At 44.8% G+C, this 26,003-nt stretch overlaps 1 protein-coding gene and 1 long non-coding RNA gene across 6 annotated transcripts; one reads left to right on the forward strand and one right to left on the reverse strand.

Annotated features, from left to right (window-relative positions):
* The first annotated feature begins 857 nt into the window (after nt 1-857).
* Nucleotides 858-12,670, forward strand: CCDC32 (coiled-coil domain containing 32). Of its 4 annotated transcripts, none has more exons than XM_045450021.1 (4): nt 858-973; nt 3,296-3,546; nt 8,562-8,718; nt 11,723-12,670. In XM_045450021.1, the coding sequence occupies exons 2-4, from the start codon at nt 3,303-3,305 to the stop codon at nt 11,859-11,861; spliced, it is 540 nt and encodes a 179-aa protein (XP_045305977.1). In that variant the 5' UTR covers nt 858-973; nt 3,296-3,302; the 3' UTR covers nt 11,862-12,670. The 4 variants fall into 4 exon arrangements, with proteins under 4 accessions (XP_045305977.1, XP_045305978.1, XP_045305980.1 ...); XM_045450022.1 differs by having other exon boundaries at nt 897-973; nt 3,291-3,546; XM_045450023.1 differs by lacking the exon at nt 858-973 and adding an exon at nt 1,378-1,518 and having other exon boundaries at nt 3,291-3,546.
* Nucleotides 8,613-26,003, reverse strand: LOC123583162. Of its 2 annotated transcripts, none has more exons than XR_006704755.1 (4): nt 25,610-26,003; nt 21,880-21,960; nt 12,826-12,913; nt 8,613-8,778 (listed from the first exon to the last, which is right to left on the reverse strand). It is a non-coding gene; the product is annotated as an uncharacterized LOC123583162 (long non-coding RNA). The 2 variants fall into 2 exon arrangements; XR_006704756.1 differs by lacking the exon at nt 8,613-8,778 and adding an exon at nt 10,900-11,007.

Raw genomic sequence — 26,003 nt, forward strand, 5'->3', positions numbered from 1 at the left:
ACTCAGCAATCAAAAAGAATGAAGTCTTGCCATTTGCAACTACGTGGATGGAACTGGAGGGTACTATGCTAAGTGAAATTAGAGAAAGACAAAAATCATATGACTTCATTCATATGAGGGCTTTAAGAGACAAAACAGATAAACATAAGGGAAGGGAAACAAAAATAATATAAAAACAGGGAGGGGGACAAAACAAAAGAGACTCATAAATATGGAGAACAAACTGAGGGTTGCTGGAGGGTTTGTGGGAGGGGGTTTGGGCTAAATGAGTAAGGGACATTAAGGAATCTACTGAAATCAGTGCTTCACTATATACTAACTAATTTGGATGTAGATTTTAAAACATAAAAAATAAAGTTAAAATGTGAAAAAAAAATAAATAAAACGTTAAAAAAATTTTAAAAGAAAAAAAAAGAAAAAGAAAAAGCTTCATAACTTGGCTAATAGGGCCTGGGTCTCCTGTGAGAATAAGGAAAGTAGTCGCCTCCATTCCCATCTGAGCTGCTGAAGTACTCTAATTTGGGTAGCAAAGGGCTGAAATTTTCATAGACAAAACACCAACCCAGAGAATTGCCGAGGAGGTGAATTTCCTCAGGGAACCAAGAAAACTCAAAAGGCCTCGGCAACTGGGCTTCCCCTATCCGAGAAGGCGATGGCGGAAGGCGCTGTCCGCGCGCCAGGAAGGTTCAGATGCGCGTGGAATCTACCTGCCCCGGGGAAGTTAGAGCCAAGGCCATGACTGCCCTATATCCCGGCAACAAGTCCCGCCTACCTCTTTCTCTCACTCGGCCCCTCACTTCCTCACTTAGCCGAGCTCCCCTCAACCAATCGACGCACAGAACATCGTCAGGTTGGGCGGTGGTTGGAGGACGCCCGGGATCCATCACTCGGAGACTCCGCCCCCCCATTTCTTCACAGCCTTCAGCGACGGAACTGAGCCGAGCGTTTGTGGGCTGCTGGGCAGGCGGTTGCGGTAGGTGAAGAGGGGCAGGGGTACCTACCGTTTTAGATCCTCGGTCCGGGTCCTATCCCGGGATACCACAGAGGAGCTTCGGGGCCTGACTCGTATTGCCCAGCCAGTTTTTGAGGTCAGAGTGACGGAGGCCCGGGTCTGGACACTGGCATTGCCGGCTCTGTTCTGGACTTCCTAGAGAGAAGGGGGGAGGACTGGGGCTCCGGTGCGAGCAAAGTTTTGGTTTGGGTGGGTTCAAGCGACTTCGGGATGGGAGTGGAGGTTCACTGGGACCCCGGCATCAATTCATCCAGAGCCTCTGTGACATTTCTGCCCCTTTTACTTCTGGGCCCTTGCGCTGGCTGGGCTCTCTCCTGGAATTATTCAGACCTTACCCCAGGCAGCCTTCCTAATCTCAAAGGTCCTTTCTGAAGGAGGGTGTCAGCCCAGGCTGTAAGACTAGATAGTTATGAAAGCCCCAGCAGCGAGGTATTGGATAAGAACATGGATTTTGGAGCGGCAGAGGTGTGGTTTCCAATCAAGGAATCACCATAGATGTCAGTAAGGTACCCTAGACTTTTGTTATCCTTCTGATCCTCAGTTTCTTCATCTGTAAACTGATGGAAATGCCTCTTCCAGTGTTTCTGACTATTAAAATAAGAACTTATAAAATAAGGTATATAGTCCAGCTTCTACATGTAATGAGCACATGGGGCTTTGCATATCACATTACTCTCTGACAGTATTTTCCAAACAGCATTTTTATTATCCTCATGTCTATGGAACTGTGCAAGACCTTTAGTTCATGTCCTATTGAAAACAGAATTTAATTGGCTGAGGACAGAGTGGTTGCATTTTGGAGATCTTTGGAGCAAAGTGCAGAATATTTGTCTCCACTGGAAATGTCCTAGACATTTCTTTGTGTGTGTGCGTATGTGTGTGTTAAAACACACATAATGTAAAAGGACCCATTTTAACTGTTTAAAAAAAATATTTTTTTTAAAAAATTATTTATTTACTTATTTAGGGAGAGAGAGAGTGAGAGGGGAGGAGGGAGAGAGACCAAATAGTCTCCATGCTCAGAGTGGAGCCCGACTTGGGGCTCAATCCCACGACTGTGAGATGGTGACCTGAGCTGAAATCGAGTTGGACACTTAACTGAGTGAGCCACCCAGTGCCCCTAAAATTTGTAAATTTTTATTTTTAGAGAGTGTTAGTGGCGGAGAGGGGCAGAGGGAGAGAGAATTCCAAGCAGGCTTTGTGCTGTCAGCTCTGAGCCCAATGGGGGGCTTGATCCCATGACTCTGGGATCAGGGACCTGAGCCGAAACGAAGAGCCAGACACTCCACTGACTGAGCCACCCAGGCGCCCCTCATTTTAACATTTTTAGATGTACAATTCAGTGGTACTCACATGGGTGTGCAACCATCATGATTATCCATCTCTAGAACTTCCCACTGAAACTCTGTACCCATTAAACGTAACTCCCATTTCCCCCTCCCCCAACCCCCTGGCCACCACCATTCTATTTTCTGTCTCTATGGATTTGACTGCACTAGGTACTTCTTACAAGTGGAATCATTTGATATTTGTCCTTTTGTGTCTGGCTTGAGAAATTTCAATTTTTTTTTTATTTTTATTTTTATTTTTTTTTTTCAACGTTTTGGGACAGAGAGAGACAGTGCATGAACGGAGGAGGGGCAGAGAGAGAGGGAGACATAGAATCGGAAACATGCTCCAGGCTCTGAGCCGTCAGCCCAGAGCCTGATGCGGGGCTCGAACTCACGGACCGCGAGATCGTGACCTGGCTGAAGTCGGACGCTTAACCGACTGCGCCACCCAGGCGCCCCGAGAAATTTCATTTTTTTTTTTTTTAATTTTTTTTTTTTTCAACGTTTATTTATTTTTGGGACAGAGAGAGACAGAGCATGAACGGGGGAGGGGCAGAGAGAGAGGGAGACACAGAATCAGAAACAGGCTCCAGGCTCTGAGCCATCAGCCCAGAGCCTGATGCGGGGCTCGAACTCCCGGACCGCGAGATCGTGACCTGGCTGAAGTCGGACGCTTAACCGACTGCGCCACCCAGGCGCCCCGAGAAATTTCATTTTTAAAAGCAAACTTTATTATGAAAACAACTGGAATGCCGAGCCAGAAGAGGAACCCAATTGCCCTTTTGTCATCTTCATATCTATAACATAGGAATCTAATAAAAGACATTTTAAGTTTAGAGAAACTTCTTAAAAGCCTATTACCTTCCTTCAGTAGGTAAACAAATATCTCAGTACTGCATACTTATACTGTATCCTTAGAGCCAGTCCTTACAGTTCTGTTTTTCCAGCTCAGATTCCAAATGAAAATGTTTGAGAGCGTTGACTCTACAGCTACAAAATCTGGCCCTGATCTTTGGGCTGAAATCTGTTCCTGTCTGCCAAATCCTGATCAAGAAGATGGTGCCAACAATGCCTTTTCAGACTCCTTTATGGATTCTTACCCTGCAGGCACAGGCCAGAGGGAGGCCCCAGATTTTGCTGATCAGCCAGCTACAAAGCCTTGGGCTCCCTTGCAGGATTCAGAAGTGTATTTAGCATCTCTAGGTGAGTTAAATTACTTTCTTTTATGTTTTTAATCATAAGCTGGTGGTTTTAAGGAAGCATGTTAAAGTTACATCAAACCTGTTTTTTTAACATGTATTTTTTTAATGTGTATTTATTTTTGAGAAAGAGAGGGAGACAGAGCGAGAGTGGGGGAGGGGCAGAGAGAGAGAGGGAGACACAGAATCTGAACCAGGCTCTTGACTCTGGGCTGTCAGCACAGATCCCGACATGGGGCTTGGGCTTGAACTCACAGACTGACATGAACCGAAGTCAGATGTTTTTTTTTCAACGTTTATTTATTTTTGGGACAGAGAGAGACAGAGCATGAACGGGGGAGGGACAGAGAGAGAGGGAGACACAGAATCGGAAACAGGCTCCAGGCTCTGAGCCATCAGCCCAGAGCCCGACGCGGGGCTCGAACTCACGGACCGCGAGATCGCGACCTGGCTGAAGTCGGACGCTTAACCGACTGCGCCACCCAGGCGCCCCATCGAAGTCAGATGTTTTAACTGAGTGAGCCACCCAGGCGCTCCTCAAACCTGGTTTCTCATCTTAATTATTATTATTATCATTTTGTATTATTATTTTATTTATTTATTTTTATGTTTACTTTTGAGAGAGAGAGACACAGAGTGTGAGCAGGGGAGGGGCAGAGAGAGAGAGAGAGAGAGAGAGAGAGAGAGAGAGAGAGAGAATCTGAAGCAAGCTCCAGGCTCTGAGCCATCAGCACACAGCCCTATCTGGAACTCAAACTCACAAACCATGAGATCGTGACCTGAGCCGAAGTCGCTTAACCAACTGACCCACCCAGGTTCCCATTGTCATAATTTTTTAATGTTTATTTATTTTTGAGAGAGAGACGGTGTGAGTAGGAGGAGGGACAGAGAAAGAGGAGAGAGAGAATCCCAAGCAGGCTCCGTGTTGTCAGCACTGTGCCGGACACAGGGCTCAATCTCATGAACTGTGAGATCATGACCTGAGCTGAAATCAAGAGTCAGCCGCTTAACTGACTGAGCCACCCAATTGCCCCCTTAATTAGTATTATTTTTAGTCCTCACCACATGTATTTGTCAGATATAATTCTAGGGTTTCAGGTTGGTTGTTGGGAAGGAGCACCCTTTTCCTTGTATATCCCTTAAAACTGTCTTTGTTACCTCCTGCCTCTGGCTGTATCATCTGAATTCTGCTTCATTTCTTGCCATTCTGTACAATCCTCTTGCCTACTATTGGTGGCCCATATATTCAGATAACTCAAAAGTGTCAAACATTATGCCATCCTGAAAGAAAAGGGCATGGCCCCAGAGCTGCATTTGGATTTCTGATGAAACTATTATATTGAAAAATTGTTGTACTAAAAAACTGTTGTATTAAATAGGTTGATTGTTGGAATGGGACCATGTTGACATAAAATTAATTCTACCTCTTGTTAGTTGTTTAATTTTGAAAATATTTCCTGAATACATCTTCTGTCCTGTGGCCTTAAGTATTAATATTTAGAGAGACTCCAAATACAGGAAAGAGATTCAGATTGTCCCATGCAAGGGGAAAGAAAAATATCAGTCTAGGGCAGTGACTGCTTTAGAATTGTGGTATCCTTTTATTATTAAACACCCATGAGATTCATCTTTGTGTCACAAAACCAAACCTAGGAATAATTAAGAAAGGAAAGGCAATTCAGGAAGAAGCTTTTGAGGAAGGACAGAAAGAAGAGTCAGAATAGAGTTTACAGAATCTGTAAGAAAAAGATATGAGAGAAACACAAGAGGAATGATGGATAATGAGAAATATAAGGGTGTAATGTGAAATTTATCGGGAAGCCACCAACGTTAGGATAGTAATACTTGTAGCCTGCAGCCCTGGCCAAGGTTGTTGACAATTGTGTTCTTGTTTTTTTTTTTTTTTTTTTTTTTTTTTGAGATAGAGGGCACAAGTGAGTGAGGGCAGAGAGAGAGAGAGAGAAGGAGAGGGAGAATCCCATCAGGGGCAAAGAGAGAGGGAGAGAGAAAGGGGCTCACCCGGGCTTATGTTTTACCCAAAGCCAGACTCGAGCTCACCTGATGTTGGACTCAAACTCACGAACTATGAGATCATGACCTGAGCCGAAGTCACATGCTTAACGACTGAGTCACCCAGGCACCCCTCTTTTTTTTTTCAATGTTTATTTATTTATTATGAGAAAGAGAGAGAGAGTGGGGAAGGGGCAGAGAGAGAAGGAGAGAGAGCCTGACATAGGGCTCGATCCTACAAATTGTGAGATCGTGGCCTGAGCTGAAATCAAGAGTCAGATGCTTAATTGACTGAGCCACCCAGGCGTCCCACACAATTCTGTTCAGTGGTAGTCAGAACGATGATAAGGAGAAGAAGCAATCATCTGAGAAAGCTGGAGAACCACATCCTGCAGCTTGTTGGTACTCTGTGCCCAGGAGATGTAAGAAAGTTTAATGGATTTGGTGATGATTTGATTGGTCAAGACTGGTTTTGGAAGTTAAAACTCCACTGATCTTTTCTAAAATCAGTTAAGAAGATGATTAAAGGGTTCCTGGCTGGCTCAGTCAGTAGAGCATAGGACTTTTCATCTGGGTGATTCTAAGTTTGGGCCCCATGTTGAGTGTAGAGAATACTTAAAAATAACATCTTAAAAAAAAAAAGATGATTAAAATTTCATTCTCTGAGGAAGACAGGAGCCATTTCTGTGCCTGTGGCACAGTCTGGGAGACATTGGCAGGCAGACTTGGAGTATGCAGTGGTATCTATTTCTACCTGCCCAACTTAGATCACAACCGATTAGGGACTCAGCACACTCAGAGAGGGGAAGACTTTGCCAGCCCAAAAGAGTACCTTCCACCTTGAGAACCAAGGCCAGATAATAACATTGTTTTTATTGCCAAATAAACCTATATCAAAAAGAATCCACTAAGAGCACCAATTATAAAACCTTAGCCAGCTCATGGGGCGCCTGGGTGGCTCAGTCAGTTAAGCGACTGACTACAGCTCAGTTCATGATCTCATGGTTTGTGACTTTGAGCCCCACGTCGGGCTCTGTACAGACAGCTCAGAACCTGGAGCCTGCTTCGGAATCTGTGTCTCCCTCTCTCTCTGCCCCTCCCCCACTCACACCCTGTCTGTCTGTCTGTCTCTCTCTCTCTCAAAAATAAATAAATATTTTTTTAAAAAGTATTAAAAAAAAAAAACTTAGCCAGCTCCGCGTGAGATCTACATAATTCTTTTCACATCCTCAAGGAGGCAAAAACTCCTCAAATATTTAACTTTTATCAATTGCAGGTTTTTTCCATGGGCGAGCTCTTGGTGGTAACTTGCAGCAACAAAAGGTGGTTATTGCTTTGATCTGTGGATGGCAGATGATGTGGCCTGTTTATTTATTTATTTTTTTTAATTTTTTTTTTTAATATATGAAATTTATTGTCAAATTGGTTTCCATACGACACCCAGTGCTCATCCCAAAAGGTGCCCTCCTCAATACCCATCACCCACCCTCACCTCCCTCCCACCCCCCATTAACCCTCAGTTTGTTCTCAGTTTTTAACAGTCTCTTATGTTTTGGCTCTCTCCCACTCTAACCTCTTTTTTTTTTTTTTTTTTTTTTTCCTTCCCCTCCCCCATGGGTTTCTGTTAAGTTTCTCAGGATCCACATAAGAGTGAAACCATATGGTATCTGTCTTTCTCTGTATGGCTTATTTCACTTAGCATCACACTCTCCAGTTCCATCCACGTTGCTACAAAAGGCCATATTTCATTTTTTCTCATTGTGATGTGGCCTGTTTAGAAATGAAAACAGAGGTGCCTGGGTGGTTCAGTTGGTTAAGTGACCAACTCTTGATTTCAGCTCAGGTCACGATCTCACAGTTTGTGAGATAGAGCCCTGCATCAGGCTCTGAGCTGAGCCTGCCTGGGATTCTGTCTCTCTCTCTCCCTGCCCCTGCCCTGCCCTGCTCTCTCTCTCTCTCTCTCTCTTTTTCAAAATAAATAAGTAAACATTAAAAAAAAAAAAAAAGTGAAAACAGGGGGCTCCAGACTAGCTTAGTCGGAGGAATATGTAACTCTTGATCTCGGGGTTATAATTTCAAGCCCCACATTGGGTGTAGAGATTATTTAAAATAAATAAATAAAAATTTAAAAAGAAGAAATGAAAACAGGATTGCAAATCATAAAGTTTCTGTTTGGGTCTGGGCTTGATATTATTCCCCACTCCCCCCTCCAAAAGGCCATCATTGACACATTTATTATAGTTGAAGGCAAGACTGAATTAAGGCAGAAGGCAAATGGTGATACTGTTCCTCCTGTTCTTCAGTTGTTCAACAATTACACTTAAAATGCACAGAAGAATAAGTAAACATCTATCATCAGGAAGCCATGTAGACCATTCATTGGAATTAGAAGATGTTTGTTTTTATAAGGTCCCAACATCCAGGCCACAAGTTGAGTAACTGTAAAAAACGTTGGGAGATTTTCTTTTATGAAGAATTTAATCACACATAGAGATCTTCAAGGTCTCTGATTATTGAGTTCCCATCAAGTCAATTTTAGTGTCTAATGAACCATTGGATCTTTCATTATTTTCTCTAATTCTTTCTCCTGAGGTTTGGAAACTACTTCATGTCATTGTAACAAAAAGAAAAACCACTTACTCCTCAGAGAGACTATATTCAAGGAGTTGACACATGTCAAGCCAGGGAAAACAAGTAATTCCTTAGAGAGATACCTGCTGGCTTCTGTGATTTCAAAGAAGACATGCCACTGATTTATTTATGAGAGCCTATGGCTTTTTCCCTTTCTGGGGTTAAATGTTTCTTTGATACAATCCAGAGTTAAGACATTGTGAAGGAAAAAGAAAAATGTACATTTCCCTGTACATGTCCTCAGAAAAAATGAGCTCTTTTGCAGGGAGTGTGAATATACTCATCAGTGAGAGAATTTTTAAGTTGTCATGTTGCGTTTTAGATTTAGTTTCATTTTATACTCACTTTCCTTGTTAACTTCTCCTCATCTGTTTTTAGAGAAGAAACTGAGAAGAATCAAAGGTTTAAATCAGGAAGTAACTTCTAAGGACATGCTTCGAACCTTGGCCCAAGCCAAGAAGGAATGCTGGGATCGATTCCTCCAGGAGAAGTTAGCATCAGAGTTCTTTGTGGATGGATTTGATTCTGATGAGAGGTAATTGGTTCTCAGTCCAGTTCCCGGTGACAGTATTTCACTGAGGGCATTTCTCTTTCTCTAAAGAATTCAGGGAGAGTGACATTTGAGTCGAGATATTGGTTAATATCAACATCAGCTTTTCTGAGCTCAAAACTCATCCTTTTTTAAGGTTGCTCTCTTTGCTCTTGGTCCAGTAGCAGATTTTTGATAGTATTTTTGCAAAAAAGCAAATACCCCACCTACATCTTGATCACAGATTGGACAGAATTGAGGATAAAGCATTGTCTTCTTTTCCAAGTATACAATGTACTTGAGAAAGTAGTAACCAATCATCAACTGGAACAGTATCTTACCTGTAACTCCCTATTGCCTTACAGAGTTTCTATCACCTTGTAGGCATTCAAATTTGTATAGACTGAATATGTATAGCATGAATTTCCTAAGCATCTACTGTGTGAAGGCACTGTGCTTGATGCTATGGGGCTGGGGGTGCTGGGGCAGAGGGGAGATGTAAAGAAACTTTAGAGATCCCTTTTTTTTCCTTTGGTCCCCGCAACTATTTGGAGAGAGATGACAAATATATATAAAGATGAACCTAACAAAATAAGGCAGCATAAGAAAAGAGCCGGGTGAGTGGAAGTGACAGAGCATGCTTTGGGAGTTGAGAGACCACTGAGCTCCCTGTGGGCTCTGGTGTTTGTGCCAGAGAAGAAGGCAGGACTTGAACAGTATCTTCAGGGGGTGGCGGATGCAGAGAGGAGGAGAGGGCATCCTGCCACAAAGAGCTGCATGGTGCCCAACACCCGGGAGAGTCGCTCTGCCACTTACTGGCTGTGTGTCCTTAAGGAAGTAACCTCTGTGTGCCTCAGTTTCCTGCTTTACAGAGCAGGAATAGTAACAGGAATATGTAATAGTAATATGCTTTCCAGGAATAGTAACTCTTACCTCTTGGGTTGTTATGAGGGTTAAATGAGTTACTGTGTATAAAGTGCTTAGAACAGACCTGGCCCCTGGTAAGTACTATATAAGTGTTAGCTATTATCATTGGTCTTGATGGAATTTTAAAGTTCAGTAAGAAATTATTCAAAAAAATTGGTGAGGGAAGTAAAAACCCGAATTTGAAACAAAAGGTCTTAGGGAAACATGACCTCTAAGTTTGCAACATACCATTAACGTTGATTTTAAAAAGCCCCATGATGTCAGATGAAGCTATGGCTGCTGAAATCATGGACAGTAGGGAAATAAAACTTGATAGTTACATTTTACTTTTTTCTCTAAGTTTGTTTATTTATTTTTGAGAGAGAGAGAGAGAGAGAGAGGGAGAGCATGGAAAGGGCAGAGAGACAGAGAGACAGAGACAGAGAGAGAGAATCCCAAGCAGGCTCCTCACTGTTAACGAATAGCCCGATGAACTCATGAGCTATAAGATCATGACTTGAGCTGAAATCAGATGCTTAACCAGCTGAGCCACCCAGGTGCCCCTACATTTTGCTTTTTAATTTGCAAAGTGCTTTTACTTACATTATCTTAAATATTGCATGGGCGTGCCCTTAGATTCTTCAGAAATCATGTGGCTTCTAAAGTCAGGCCAAGTACCTACCCTCTGAGGGTTCAGAAAATAAAACACATGTTGCTTTTTTCTGTCTCTAAAGACTCAATCCCGTTGAGCCTTCAACTGCCCCAAACACAAAAGACTTGAAGATGTACACATTCCCAACACACTAATCACTTGGTATTCGATTCTTGCTCCCCTTGAATGTTTGCCTCCTCTCCAATTCTGAGAAGAAAAGACAAAATTTTCTCCTATGTGATTCTCAAGTAGGAATTCTTTTTCTCTGAAATCAGATCAGCACCAAGGCTCAAGGTCATGTTTCTGTGTGTTTATCAATACCTAAAATGATATGATGTTCCCTTTTCTATAGAAGCAGTTGAAACAATTCTATGAAAAGTGTTGTAGATGAAGATTAAATGCCCCTGGAGTACCTTAGTCCCCTGAGCTGTGGGCACTTGTTCCCAAGCTCCATCTGTGAAAACACGTCTTTCTATCAGTGTTAGAAGAAGCACACCAGAAATAGATTTGCATTTATTTGCAGACTTCAACATTTATAATTTAAACAGAGGCCATTTTGTAGTGGAATTGTGTGGTTCTTCATGTACGTGAAGGCCAGGTAGGTGACCCTCATCATGGCATGCTTTTGGCGCAGGAGTAATGGGCTGAGAAATCCTATTGTCTACACCAGGATTCCCCCATTTTAGGTGTCTCAAATCTGCTGGTGATGGCTTTATTTCTTGGCTCGAGACTTGGGGCTATTTAAGAGCATAGAATAAGGTTTATATTATTTGTGGTCATTTGTAGTTTACCATGAGTATCTAATAAGCTTTAGAGTGGAGGATCTTGGGTAATTAAGGAAGGTGGGAGGGGGCACGTCCCCTCTCTGCACAGATGCAAAGGAAAAAAGAGCCCTCTGGCATAGTGGCTATTTCTTTGTGGGAGAAATTGCTGTGCAGATGTTTCCATCTTGGGGACTTGCTATAGGATGAAATAAACAAACAAAAAACCCCCAAAAATGGTGCTTAGTGCAACTAAGTGCTGTAAGTATAATCGAGACTCAGACTGCCTCAGGTATAGGAGATTTCAAGATGCTCCACTAATAGTTTGGTATTTATTTGAACGTTTCCTCCCTCTGACAGTTTCTCTCCACTCCAGTTTTGAGGAAGAAAAGACAGGACTGAGACATAAGCTCTTCAGCTATTCTCGTCAAGCCTTCAGAGGCTCTGCATTTGAAGGGGCCTGGTGCTGCTTATAGCCAAAGTGCCCACTAGGGGGTAAATTATGCCGCCGAGCTGCCAGGATGCACAGCTGTCAGAGGAAGATCGGCGTTCTCCCCGTTAGCAGTGAAAAACAATTGTAGGAAGAAATTGGTGGTGGGCGGGAAGGCAGCATTTGAGTAACTGAGATAATCATTAAGTGATTAATCAGCCAGGTCTGATGCGGCCACCCTTTTCTCCTGCTTTCTCCTAGCACCTTGGAACATTTCAAGAGGTGGCTCCAGCCAGATAAAGTAGCCATCAGTACAGAGGAGGTCCAGTATCTGATTCCTCCAGAGTCCCAGGTTGAGAAGCCAGTGGCCGGGGACCAGCCAGCAGCCGCGGAACAGTAAATTGCACACAAGCACGCCAAGCAGCTGTCTTGGGCCCAGAGGGAACAGCGGAGCAGCAAGGAGAAATCTAAGGAGGGAGGGTAGCCCACGCTCCCACTCAACAAAGCAAACAGCTGTGGGCCCCTGAGGACTGGCTTGGGGCTGGCATGTGTGACTGTCCTGGATAAAGTGACTGACCCAGCACATGCTGAATCAAAATACCGCTTTCCTCTGTGTCTCACACCTTGCCTGAGCCCTGTTGCTACAGGTGAGAAGTCTGCTAAGAATCTAGTGAAGGAGCAAGTATGAAAGTATTTGGAGAAACTGATATCCTCGTGTAGAATATATAAGCTCAGTGAGCCATATTTTTGCTTGCCTCTTCTGGATGTTCCTGCCTGTATCCCAAGTATTTCTTTGGTTAATTGTCAGTGGTAAGTGAGGCCAAGGAGAATCAAATCTGCCTCCTTGGATCCACACCCCATGTGGGGCTCCTCTAAGTTTGTAATAAATATAGAGACTTTAGGAAAAGAGGCCGCACTTTTCCTTTGATTTGTTCCTTGTGGAGAAAAGGGACAACAGTGTGACAACTTGAGTGTTTGTGTGTATATGTATATTTTTTTATTTCATGCATGGTTTCTCCCCTAACTTCCTCTTGCACTTAAAAAGGGCCAAGCTTCAAATTAGACTTGTAAATTTGGTGTTGGTATTTGACACCCCTTCTGAATAGTTCCAAGCTTCTTGCGGCAGCTTTCCTGGCTGAGCCTGTGCTTCCCTGTTTATAGGGTTCATGTTCAGTCCGTGTTGTCTACATAAAGCTTTTCTGATGAGAATAGCTGTGTGTGTGGTGCTCTTGAGCTGCTTCTCCCCCAGAGAGATGCTCCCAGTTAGTGGGGAGGTAAAGACAAGTATTTGACAATGCAGGAGACCTGAGAAACTTTGCAGCCTTCTATTTTTGACAGGAGCCCTCTGACAAGCCAAACCTCACCTCGGTGCTCTTAGGGTAGGATTCTGTGGCCCGATTTCTGCAGCTCTGACTCCATGGAGCTTCTTCCCGGGTAACAGGTTTCAAATCCCTAATGATGGAACAGAGTGACCATAAAAATCTTCAGAGAACATGTGGTCATATCTAAATCAAGTACTTGCGCTGTCAAAGGATGGGAATCAACCAGATAATTCCATGTATTTGCTGAATTATATGAATTTAGGGGGAGGTGGGAATTTCCAGATATATTTTCCTTTTTTAAAATTGATAATGGGGGCAACTGGTGGCCCAGTTGGTTGAGTGTCTGTCTCTTAATTTGGGCTCAGGCTGTGATCCCAGGGTGGTGGGATCAAGCCCTAGGTCTCTCTCTGCCCCGCTCCCCCCCTCTAAAAATTAAAAGAAAAATTTGATTAATGGTATTAGCTTTATTCCTACTGCTTTTTAAAAAAAATTTTTTTTTCAACGTTTTATTTTTTATTTTTGGGACAGAGAGAGAGACAGAGCATGAACGGGGGAGGGGCAGAGAGAGAGGGAGACACAGAATCGGAAACAGGCTCCAGGCTCTGAGCGTCAGCCCAGAGCCTGACGCGGGGCTCGAACTCACGGACCGCGAGATCGTGACCTGGCTGAAGTCGGACGCTTAACCGACTGCGCCACCCAGGCGCCCCCCTACTGCTTTTTAAAAAATGTTTACTTATTTTTGAGAGAGAGAGAGAGCGTGAGCAGGGGAGGGGCAGAGAGAGAGGGAGACAGAGAATCTGAAGCAGGCTCAGAGCTGTCAGTGCAGAGCCTGACGTGGGGCTAGAACTCAAGAACTGTGAGCTCATGACCTGAGCCAAAGTTGGACGCTTAACCGACTGAGCCACCCAGGTGCCCTCTACTGCTTTTTATTTTTATTTATTTTTTTAATTTTTTTATTTTTTCCTCTACTGCTTTTTAATAGTAGGATACCTTTGACATAGAGAGCGACCGTCTGTGGTCCCCAAACACTTTGGGGAATGCAGACACTGACAGTCATCTGGCCCTGGACTGAGCTTGCAAGTTTCTGTCTCTGCCTGGGGTTCAGGTGCTGGACCACACTTCCTACGGGGCCATCTGATGGCTCTCATTGGATAGATTTTTTTTTTTTTTTTAAAGACTGAGTTTTCTTTTCCCTTCATGATAAACAAAAATGACTCTTTCTCAAGTAACAACAATTTAAGAAAAAAGCAATAAGGTCCCAAAACACCCTCCTAAAGAGCAGTCAGTCATCAGACAGAGAATGTATCTGCACCAGAAAATAGTGTTTTTATAGTTCAGTCAAGATTCTAGCTTTGCCTTTTCCCTACCTCTCATTTCCTAAGAAACAGAAATTTTAGTATGAGAAGGTGGGAAATTGAGTTAGAGGAACTGAAGTGGAGTTAGAGGAACTGCAGGACTGGAAGGCTTTTAGCCTCACGTGAAAATCTGGGTGAGGTATGGGATGAAAGTCCTAGATCTTCAGCTACCTGCCCACTTAACTCTTTAAAAATTTTTTTTACATTTATTTATTTTTGAGAGACAGAGCACAAGCGGGGAAGGGGCAGAGAGAGAAGGAGACACAGAATCTGAAGCAGGCTCCAGGCTCTGAGCAAGCATTTAGTACCGACCCCGACAAGGGGCTCAAACCCACGAACCATGAGATCATGACCTGAGCCGAAGTCAGTCACTTAACCAGCTGAGCCACCCAGGCGCCCCTCACTTAACTCTTTAATAGAGGCAGATTTCCACAGAAGGGAGTTCAGCGAGTTGCAACTATGGTTTCTTTTCTTCTTCTTCTTTTTTTTTTTTTTTTAATTTTATTTTTGAAAGAATGAAAGCACAAGCGGGGGAGGGGCCGAGGATCCAAAGTGGGCTCCTCACTGTGAGCTCCTCACTGTGAGCCCAATGCAGGGCTTAAACTCAGGAGCCATGAGATTACAACCTGAGCCAAAGTTGGGCTCTCAACCAGCTGAGCCACCCAGGTGCCCCACAACTATGGTTTAGAGGTGACAACCTGAGTGATGGCTCTTAAAACAAGTGAAGCACAATTTACCAAAAAATTTAAGTTTTTATTTATTTGTAATCTCTACACCCTATGTGGGGCTCAAACCCACGAACCCAAGTTCATCCTCCAACTGAGGACGCTCCTCCAACTGAGCCAGCCAGGCACCCCATAGCGAAACCAAATTTGATACTAGCTTCCAAAGCTAGTTTTTTAATATAGACTTAACTTAGACTATTAAAATGGTACTAAATTTGAATCTAAGAGTCTCGGGTGCTATCTTTGTCTTGTGGCTTACTGTGTGATCACAAGTCAAATGATCTCTTTATATTCCAATTCTCTTTCAGAAATTGGACTAAATGTAGGAAAAATTCTACTGGCCAGAAACGCTGATCTTTTTTCTTTGACCCTGGAAATTTCCAAGGAACTCCAGTTAGCACTTCCTCAAATCAGATTTGAGTTGAGAGGGCTCCCTAAGCGAAACGGAAAGAGCAAATGGAGCAATATTTAATGCTAAACCACAGAGCCAAGGGAGGACAACTTTTGCCAACAGGGCAAAGCAGAAATGATGTGGCATACCCAAAGAAGGTTGGGTTAGAGCCAGGGAGGAAAGGTAAGTGACTGCCACACTGTTCTCTCCTGCCACATGGCACGCTCATCACCCAGGGCTTTGGTAGGATCAGGGTTGGAATGGCACAGGCTTGCATCCAGTACCTGTTCCAGAAATAGGCTCTGGATGTAGGGACAGCAAGTAAACAAACATCCCACCAGCTGTTGCTGAGGTGTGCCTCTCCCAGGCAGGCCTGCCCACCAGGACTGTTGCTGGAAAAGGGAAAACGCCCTGGGGCCACTCCCTGGCCCTGCCTTGGAGTGGCTCCCCAAGATTAAGAAAAGCTCCAGCCACATGAAACAGGCAATATTTTCCTGAAAATTCCAAACCATCCCAGCCAGCTTTGTCCCTACTTGAGTTATAAGATTCAAGACAGGACACTGCCATAGCAATCTTAGGTCTGTGGGAGAGTTGTTTACTTGAACCCAGAAGTGGGTTATTTCAGGCACGGATTCATTCACGTAGCCAATATTTGTTGAGACCCTGCACTGTGCATGGTGGTGAATAAAGCGAAACCACATCTTCCCACACAATGATGGAAGGAGAGAGATGGCCTAGCTAATTAGTGCTGTCATCAATGGTGCTGCGGAGTCAAGACGTAAGCACAGGGAGCTTTAGAGCATGGGGAAGAAGATAGGAGAACCCTAGGCCAGTCAGGGTGGGAAGTAGGAGAGAGGCTGTGTTAGGGAAGCCGAGTCCAGAAAAATGAGTAGCAGTCAGACCATGAAAATAGAGGGAGAAGAACATGGGGACAGAGAAAAGTCCCAGAAGAGGAAAACAGCATGTACATTGGCCTAAAGGCAAAAGAAAGTTTGGAGACTAGAAAGTAGTTCAGTGTAGCTGGAGCATGAAGGACAAAGGAGGGAACATCCAAAGGTGAGGTTGGGAAATTAATAAACAAGGCCAGGTATGAAGGGCTTCCTAAGTCATGTTAAGGAGCTTGGGTTTTATTGTGGGGACAAGGAGATAATGGGTCATTTTAAGAGGGGTAGTGACAGGATCAGATTTGCATCTAGAAAGATGCAAGCTATGGTTGCCATGGGTATGACATGATTATACTGATTAGGGGAGCACAGATTCACACTTGGCAATGATATGTCTATATGAAATAATGCAATTGATGGCTTGTGGTCTTATTTTTATTTTCTAGCTTGATTCCTTTGAAGCTATTGTTTCATGATTACAGAACAAATAGAATCATGGTTGGCAGACCTCAGAGGTGGCCATGTCAACATAGCACATCCCACCCTTTCATCTTAAAGTATGATGGGGACATGCCTCTCTTGGGATGTTGGGTCAGCACTCCCTCCCCTTGAACCTGGGTATGACTATGTAAGTGCCTTGCTAATCGAGTACAGCACAAATAATGTGACTTCTGAGGCTAGGTCATGAAAGCACTCCTCTCTCTCTCTCAACATGTTCCTTGGTAGTTCTGAGCCAACATAGAAGATGTCTGGCAACCTTGAGGACACCATACTATAGAAACGCCATGGAGAGACAGAGGGGCTGGCTCTCAGCAGTTTAGCCCCCAGCATGAATCTTCCCACCCAGGCATCAGACATGTGAGAGATTCAGATGATTTCAGACCCAGCCTTCAAGCTACCCCAGTTGACACCAGGTGGAACAGAGACAAGCTGTCCCTGAGAAGCCCTGCAGATTTATGAACAAAATAAATGCCGTGGTTTGAGCCATTGGGTCTGGAGCTGGTTTGTTACATGACAATAGGTAACTGGCACACCATGACCTACGTTTCGGATTTTATGTAGCTAATTTCAGGTATTTTATTTTTCAGTCCCTTTTAGTTTCTAATGGTTACAGAATTTTAATACTTAATTCTGGATGCAGTATGGAGAGGAGCAAAATTGGATGCAGGGGCCAGCTGTGAGGTGACTGCGGTTGTCTAAGAAAGAGATGACTGACCTGAGGACTTTCATCTCCACTTAGGGTAGAGAATCCTGCAAGAAAATGCCACTCCCCTGCCCGGGGATGAGAAATAGCTGAATTATCTACAAAACCGTAGCTTTTCTTGAGTCTGCAGGAAGCTGAGGTCACAAGACAATGAAATAAAGCCTCTTCAGGGAGAGAGAGAGACACACGTGAACAGTCTCAACTTTAGCAGAGCACGGAAGAAAGAGGTGGCCATCATACAAGTGGGTAAGAAGAAATCAACAAAAACTTTAACAAAAGCTAAAAGGCTACACATGGGCTAGTGTGTCAGTTTAGAATAGCTGGAGACTATTCCAGACACAGGAGAGTTTGTACTCACAGTGTTTTTCCAGAGGCCTCCCCGGAGGTTCAGAGAAAAACTGGGAGCTGGGCAGGGAATAGGAGAGGGCTTTCCTCCGTGGTGGTGCAAGCATGCAGAAGTTGATTAATGCAGCTGCTTGGCAAAGGCAAAAAGCCTCAGCTGCTTCCAGAATCCCTCTCTTAAGCAAAAGCCTTAAGCTGCTAAGGAAGGGGCAACAGATTCTTGCTTTAGGGGGAGTAATGAAAGCAAAACTCACCTGCTTTGGGGTGAGGAGTAAAAACATTTCTGTCTTTCTTTGCCACAGGCAAAGATCCACTGCTTTGGTGAGGAAGAATGGAAGCAAAATCCCTCTATCCCAAAGGGAGAAGCGGGCAACTATGGGGCTGAGGATTCAAGCAAGGGTCTGCTCTGTTGGGGGAGCGGGCAAGAAACTGGCCACAAAAACCAACTGCAGATAGTAAGGCAGAATTTGGCTTTCTGAGGGAACAGGGGCAGAAATAATGAGAAAGCCTCACTCCTGACCTTGGGATGTGCCTGAGACTAAAGCTGAACCAGGATAACAGAGACACACGCCCTCAACCCACCCCCACTGCGTGTTTTGCCCCTCCAGGAGCCTGGCTCCACACGACAAGCAAGAGCACTCCACTGCTGGTGTAGGGCAGGCATGCAGGGATGGTTGAGGTCCGTGGAGCAGGAACCCAGAAAAATCCTCTGACACACCAGTCCACACTCTAAGCAGCCCACTACTAGAGGGATTCAAAGCCTGTGATGCACTAAGGTAATGGTGGGAACAACATAGCCCAAACCCTGCCTGACCCCGAACTAAACAGACTTAACCCCTCAGACCAACAGAAGAGGCATGGCCACTTCCAGACATAAACACCATTTACCTCAGTCTCTACTGTTTACATGCGATGGGCATTCAATAAAAATTTATGACGCATATGAAAAAGAAGAAAAAAACACAACAATCCATCGTCAAAAGTTACAGAAATCAGGGCACCTGGGTGGCTCAGTCGGTTAAGCGCCCGGCTCTTGATTTTGGCTCAGGCCATGATCTCATGGTTCATGAGTTTGAGCCCCACGTGGGGGCTCTGCGCTGGCTGTGCAGAGCCTGCTTGGGATTCTCTCTCTCTCCCTCTCTCTCTGCCCCTCCCCTGCTTGCTCTTTCTCTCTCTCTCTCTCTCTCTCAAAAAAAAAAAAAAAAAAAAGTTACAGAAATCAACAGAACCAGATTCACAGATGACACAGATTTTGGAGTTACCAGATAGGGACTTTAAAATAATAATAACTAATATGTGAAAAGGTCTAGTGGGAAAGGGTGGGCAACTTGCATGAACATTTAGGGAGTCTTGGCAGAGACACAGAAACTATGAGAAAGTCCAATGCGAATGCTAGAAATAGGCACTCCTGGATGGCTCAGTCAGTATAGTATCCTACTCTTGATCCTAGGGTCGTGAGTTCAAGTTCCGTGTTGGGCACGGAGCCTACTTTAAAAAATGCTAGAAATAAAAAACATGATATCAGAGATGAATTCCTTCAACAAGTTTTTCCATAGTAGGTACAGCTGAGGGGAAAAAAAAAAACAAACCAATGAACTTGAGAGAGGTTAGTAGAAACCATCCAAGCTGAAACACAAAGAGGGGCAAAAAGGAGTGGGAGTAAAAAAAGAAAACCAAGCTTCTAAGATCTGTGGGAAAATATCAATCAGTCTGATATACGTGTAATTTGAGTCCCAGAAAGAGCGAATGGTGCGGAAGAAATATTTGACGAGATGATAGTAACGCAAACGAGGATGTGGCTCTGAGCCTAGAGAGAAGTGGATAAAGGAAGCATTTGGAGGGGAAGAACCACTGGAACTCAGTATCCTAGTGGAATGAAGTGTGAGAGAGTAGGAGTGGAGCCTGACACCTGGGTTTGGCACGAGGGAGTGTGGGGTGGCTAGCAAGTGGTGTTGCTGGGTTTGGAATTTCGAGTCTGGCTTAGCTCTCCGAAGCCTGTGCTCCTTGGATGCACCACACTGCCTCCTATAGGCTGCCCTAGAGCGACAGGTGGGTGGGTCTCTGCTCCTTGAGGCCCCACCCTCCAGCTGGAGGCCATCTTAAGCGGTGGTACTTCCCACCATGAGTCAATGTGTGGCTGAGATATACTCATCTCCTGGCATTCTCCCCACCTGCTTTTCCCAAGTGCTACAGGTCACAGATTGTTCGGAAGTAAAGTTTTTCTCTTCCCAAACAGACAGACTCTTTGCTCCCTTTATGCTGACCTGATCCACTTAAAAAAAATCAGTTATTTTGCAGACAAGCAGGGAGGGAGGAGGCAGAGATAGGTAAGAGGGATGGTACCTATGTGGGCATGTGTGCACAGGTAAGGAGATGGGTTACTGAGAGTGTATCATCATTTTATTTTTTCCTTTATTGTATTGTATTTATTAGTATTATTTTTTAAATAGGCTCCATGCCCAACATGAGGCTTGAACTCATGACCCTGAGATCAAGAGTTGCATGCTCTATCTACTGAGCCAGACAGGCACCCTGAGTTTTGAGCATTTTAAAGAATTGAACCAGGGAGCCTGGGTGGCTCCATCAGTTGAGCATCTGACTCTTGATTTTGGCTCAGGTTGTGATCCCAGGGTTGTGGGATCAAGCTCCACATTGGGCTCCACACTGAGCATAGAGCCTGCTTGCGATTCTCTTCCTCTCTCTCTCCCCCTCTCACATGCCCTTTCTCTCTCTAAAATAAATAAATAAATAAATAAAGGACCACTTTTGGTTTTTTATCTTATGTCCTTTTTGGATGAGATTATCTATTATTTTGAGAGAGGGAGAGAGAGAGAATGAGTGGGAGAGGGGAAGAGAGAGAGGGAGACACAGAATCCGAAGCAGGCTCCAGGCTCTGAGCTGTCAGCACAGAGCCGGATGCGGGGCTTGAACTCACGAACCACGAGATCACGACCTGAGCCAAAGTCGGCCCCTTAGCTGACTGAGCTACACAGGTGCCCCTGGATGAGATTATCAATTGGTATCTCAGCAGAATGCCAAGGTGCAGCATAGCCTTCAGCAGAGCATCTGATCAACTAAATCATGAGATCTGGGAGACAGGATGGAAGGTGTAGGCTAGATTAGAGTACAGTAGCGTAAATTCTTAGTTGTTTGAAAAACCATCTAAAAAGTGTACTTATTGACTAATAAACTGACACGATGCTCATTTCTTGTTTGTTTCCTTTTCTTCTTCTTCTCCCCCTTCTCCCCTACCCCCTCCTCCCCTCCTCCTCCTCCTCCTCCTTCTTCTTCCTCCTCACTCTGCTGAGCTGAACATTTTTATTAATGATTTGGATAAATGCATAGAAGACATCCTTACCAAAAGTGAGAGGATAGGCAATTGACCAACAGAATCAGACTCTAAATTTTTGTAGACTGAAATGATGGGACAAAGTATGAAATCTAATAAGGATAAATATGAAGCCCTTCGTTTAGCATTTAAAAAGTACACCATTAGAGGACACAAAAAGAACTGTGTATTAGTTTGTGCTAGTAACAGAAGACAGACTCAATCTAGATTAAACCATAAAGGGACATTGATTGATAAGGACAGAAGTAGAGCTGGTCTCAAGGTCATCTGGATCCAAATACTCAAGTAATATCTTCAATCTCTTCTTTCTTTCACTCTTCTCTATTTCTTTGTGTGTAGGTATAGCAGATATAGACCTGGGAGTTCTGTACATCATCCCAGCTTAGCAAATCCAGCCCTTCTAACTCCATATAATAACCCCCAGGGAAGGATTCTGATTGGCCTGGCCTGAGTCACATGCTAATCATCAAACCAATTGCTGTGACCAGGGAAAGAACTGGCTTTCATTGGCTGAGCCTAGGTCATGGGCCAAAACCTATGGCTAGAGGCACAGGGTACCGTGGTTGGCAATCCCACCAGAACCATTTGAAAATGGGAAGTGAGAGAGAGTTGCTGTTACCTGAAGAAAAGCAAAAGGGATGCTGAGAAACCAAAACAACAGATGTTCAATGTCTTTACAGTTCAGTTGAGTCAGTAGTGTTGTGTACCTGCCAAAGTTTATAATTCTAGGAATCAATAGTGGAAATGTACTTAGGGCTATAATAGTATAAAAATAAATTCTGCACTGGCCATACGACTCTGAAGTATCATTTGGGCACTATGAAAGAGGAACACCGACAAACTCACAGTGCCTGGAGTAGGGGTACAGGGTAAGGAGGCCCAGAAGATCATCTCATTTGAAGAAAGGTCAAGGCAATAAAATTTGGCCTGGAAAGAGAAGATATGATAAACATGGTTGGCCTTAAAATATTTGGAGGAGTCTTTAGCAGAAAAATGATACACTGACATACAAAGGACAAACTAGGACCACTGGGGGTAAGTTTCAGGGAGAGCAATCACAATTCAGTGTAAGGTAAACTTTCTAATAGCTGTCCAATAATATATGTTCAATCAGGCATCAGAGATATTGTAAAGGGATTCCTTTATTTCATAGAAAGCTGGATCAGGTGACCCCTAAGGTCCTTTCCAGTTATGAAAGTCTATGGTTGTCCATCAGAGACCTACAGGTGCTTGCTGCTAATAAGTCAGCCCTGAACTCCGCAAAATCTTGGAGGAGGAGCTGTTGAGCTCTTTAGATGATAATAACCTCCTTAGATGATAATGACCTCTTCCAACAAACATCTGATTACTTACCAACAATCAGTCAGAGGCAGAGCTCTCCAACAATTCTTATCTTAGCCCAGCCATGTGGGACAGACTTTTTGGCAGGGAAGATCACAGAAAGACAGCCCTTGTGCTATTTTATGTCTTCTGAACACACACCATCAGACAAGGTCTTGGATGTAGGCAGTTTATTTTAGGGGGTAGGCAAGAATAATGGAGCAAAGAGAATGAGATGGTAAAGGGTCTAGTGAGTGGTTCCTTGTGGGTAGTTAGGGCTCAGTCCCTCTGGGATCACTCTGAGGCGCATAAAAGATCACAGCTCAGAATTTCTCCCACTGAGCGATGGGGAAATATGGCTATAATTCCATCAGTCCCCATCCCTCAGTGGTTAAGGTTTGTCTTTTGGGAGTGTTAATCTCCTACTACTTCTAGGCTGCCCTGCAGAGGCTGAGAAAAGCCTCCCACAGAGAAGGAGAAGGATGGTCTATTAGGATTCCTGGACCCAATTCCAACGGGGGTGGGTGGGGTTCTCACACACACAGCACCAAGCAATTCTCATACATCAGCAGGGTGTCCAAGAATTCAACTCAATTCGGACACTATCTTCCTGGAGATGGCATCAGATTCACAAGTTAAGGGTTCAGTCCCACAAAATTGCCTCCCACCCCCTATTTCAGATGCCAGTCCCCAGGCTGTTATTTGTTCTTCTGACCAACTGGCTACAGATTGGAGGTTTCAACTACTTCTTCCTTAGGTTCAATTAATTTACTAGGGTGGCTCACAGAACTCAGGGAAACACTTAACATTTATTTATCAGTTTATTAAAGGATGTGATAGTCAACAGTCAGATGAAGAGATACATAAGGTGAGGTATGAGGAAAAGGCACGAAGCTTCCATGCCCTCTCCAAGCACACCATTCTCCATAATCTTCATGTGTTCACCAACTCCAAAGCTCTCCCAACTCAGTCCTTTTAGGTTATTATGGAGGTTTCATTGCATAGTCATGATTGACTGAGTCATTGGCCATTGGCTGATTCAGTCTACAGTCTCCCCTCCCCAGAGGTTGGTGTGGAGGTGGGAGTAGGACTGAAAGTTCCAACACTCTAATCACAAAGTTGTTCCTCCTGGAAACCAGCCGCTGCCTTTGGGTGGAGTCTATAAGTCAACTTCAGTAATTACAAGACACCCTTTTCACCTTTATGGCTGTGAAGTATTTTCAGGAACTGTGGATGAAGACCAAATATATCTGAGAAAGATACTTTGGTCATCTGAATGACTAAATATACATTTCTTACAAATCATTATATCATAAATGGGAAACCGTGAATATGTCCTGGAACTGTCCATCACAGCCGCAGTTGGACATAGAGGTGGGCTGAAGGGATGTGGGGTAGGGCATCAACAACATCTGCCACAGTCCCTTTCCCATTCAGTCCGGGACCTATCTTCCAGGGACAGCATGGGACCTTTGATTTTCACATTCTAGCTTCTGTGGCCCAAGGAGTTCTCCAAGTTGGCTAATTCAGCATAGCCTTATCTGATGTCCACCCACAACTATGTTGAGCTGAAGTCTCCCTTCTGGGCCAAGTTTCCTCACTGGGCTGTCTGCTCTGAGGCTACCAAGGCACTAGGCTCTCTAGGCTGCCACCTGTTCTAGTCTACACCCACATGTGAGCCTGGAACATGGTGACATTAAGGATACTGGTTGTACTGTTCATTCTACAATGGTCAAGGACAGAACTGGTCAGAGGCTGGATGGGCTCCAAGTTTCCTCTGCTTATGGGCTATTATTTCTTAAGAAGAAAAGGCTAAGAATGACTGAGAATTCAAAGACCCTGAGAGACCTCATTCAAAGCCTTAGAGACACTTCTAAGATAGGAAATTAATGACCTAATGTTAGAGGCAAAATTCCTGGCCAGCCCTGGAGGACCAATCCTAGTTGGTCTGTGACTGCAGTTAGTGCTCCTCTGGCCTCCTGGGTGAGCACTCCAAACACTCCCCTCCCCTATTCCTCTCACCCTCTTACCCCTGCATTCCCGACCGGTACTCAGTCTTTCCGGTCACCCCTTCTGTCCTCCTTCATATTAGTTAACTGCCCCCCACCCAGGGACTACGTCACCTCTGATGGTCATACTCAAACTCCCTAATTTTGCCTCATTTCTTACCATCCTACTCAGTGCTCTAATATCCATTCCACCACCTGGGAGAAAGGAGGCTGAGCTGTAGGTATTTATGGTGAGTTTGGGGTGAAATGGAACCAAGGGCCTCCCTAAGGCAAGGAGGGCCTGGGTGTGGGTGTGTGCTGGGGTGGGGTTCAACTTCACCGTTGTTAGCTTAGGGCAAGGCAAATGGATGGCAAATGTGACCCAGCCAGAGAAAGCCCGGCCAGCAAATCACCTGAGATCCCACCTGAGACCTTGGGGAGGTGAGACAAATACTGGATCTGAGCCCGGCTTAGGACAAGGCACTTTACTGGGATAGGAGCGAGGCAGTGTGGGCCAACTCCTGTCACAATTGTCCCCTTTCCCCTCTCTGCCTCCCTCAGGCCATCTCCATTACTCTTCAGTGGGGGCTTCTCTCATCCTTGTTGTCATGAGTCCCCTGTGCCTCTCTTTGTCTCTTTTCTTGTTTCTGTCTCAGACTCTGCTGTGCTTTGTTCATCATCCCTCAGTCCTGCATCACTGAGACCCTGTCACCATCTCACTTTTTTGCCTCTTCACATTCTCTGGGTCCCTAAACATGCCTTATTTCTCTTTGTCTCTGTCGGTGTGTGTGCCTCTGACTTGATCTGTTTTTCTATATCTGTCTGTCCATATTCCCAGAAGACCTATAACTCCGGAACAGCTGGCTGGAGTGGCTTTTCTGAGAACGGAGCCTGGGACAGCCACCCAACATGCTGAGTAGAGGTGGCTAAGGACATTTCCAGCCCAGGAGTCGTCATGGTAACAGCCAGGGCGGGCCAGGCAGGGGACGTGCAGAACCACGTGGGCTTGACCTTTCTGTGGTGTCACGTTTGAGCGGGAGCTGGGGAAAAACAGCAACAACTGCTTCCCTCTGGCCCAGCCCTGGGGCTTCCAGGCTGGGCTGAAAGGAGAGAGGGAGAGAGGAAGAGAGAACTGGGACAGCTGGCAACAGAGCGCGTGGACAGACGCGTTAGCCAGAGCCATCCAGAGAATCCGCTGGAGAGCGGGGCGAGCACAGGCACGCACACACAGCTCCGGGTCGTCACCGAGACTCCCATTGTGAACTGACCTGTGGAGGGCACCAGACATCACTGCTGCAGGCTCAGCTCGCGCTTCTCCAGCCTCCGCTCTGGGTAGGTGGTTAGTAAAGGTCAGTCCCCCACACTCAGAGCTCCCCTCCACACTCCTTCAGATCAAATGTCACTTTTTCCATATTGCAAAAGCCTCTGTTGCTCTAAAGAAAATATGCTAAAAGAAAAAGGAACAAAATGATCCTTTCAAAAATAGAAATATTATAAATGCAAAAGTCCAAAGAAAGATACTCAAAATAAAAGGCAATCCTCCCTCTACTTCCCCCAGCTCTGAAGTTCCCTCCACCGTCGCTTCCCATGCCTATCAAGTCAGGGGGGAAAGACGAGGCTGGGTCCCAGATCCACTTCTCTGACAAGGGCACAAGAAGGGAA

This window comes from Leopardus geoffroyi, chromosome B3, assembly GCF_018350155.1.
Source record: "Leopardus geoffroyi isolate Oge1 chromosome B3, O.geoffroyi_Oge1_pat1.0, whole genome shotgun sequence".
Lineage (NCBI taxonomy): Eukaryota > Metazoa > Chordata > Mammalia > Carnivora > Felidae > Leopardus > Leopardus geoffroyi.

Bases quoted from the DNA above. Each gene is read 5' to 3' on its own strand.
- CCDC32 (XM_045450021.1), top strand. From the start codon at position 3,303: ATGAAAATGTTTGAGAGCGTTGACTCTACAGCTACAAAATCTGGCCCT. The intron at 3,547-8,561 runs GTGAGTTAAATT...ATCTGTTTTTAG, and splicing joins AGTGTATTTAGCATCTCTAG to AGAAGAAACTGAGAAGAATC. The intron at 8,719-11,722 runs GTAATTGGTTCT...GCTTTCTCCTAG, and splicing joins GGATTTGATTCTGATGAGAG to CACCTTGGAACATTTCAAGA.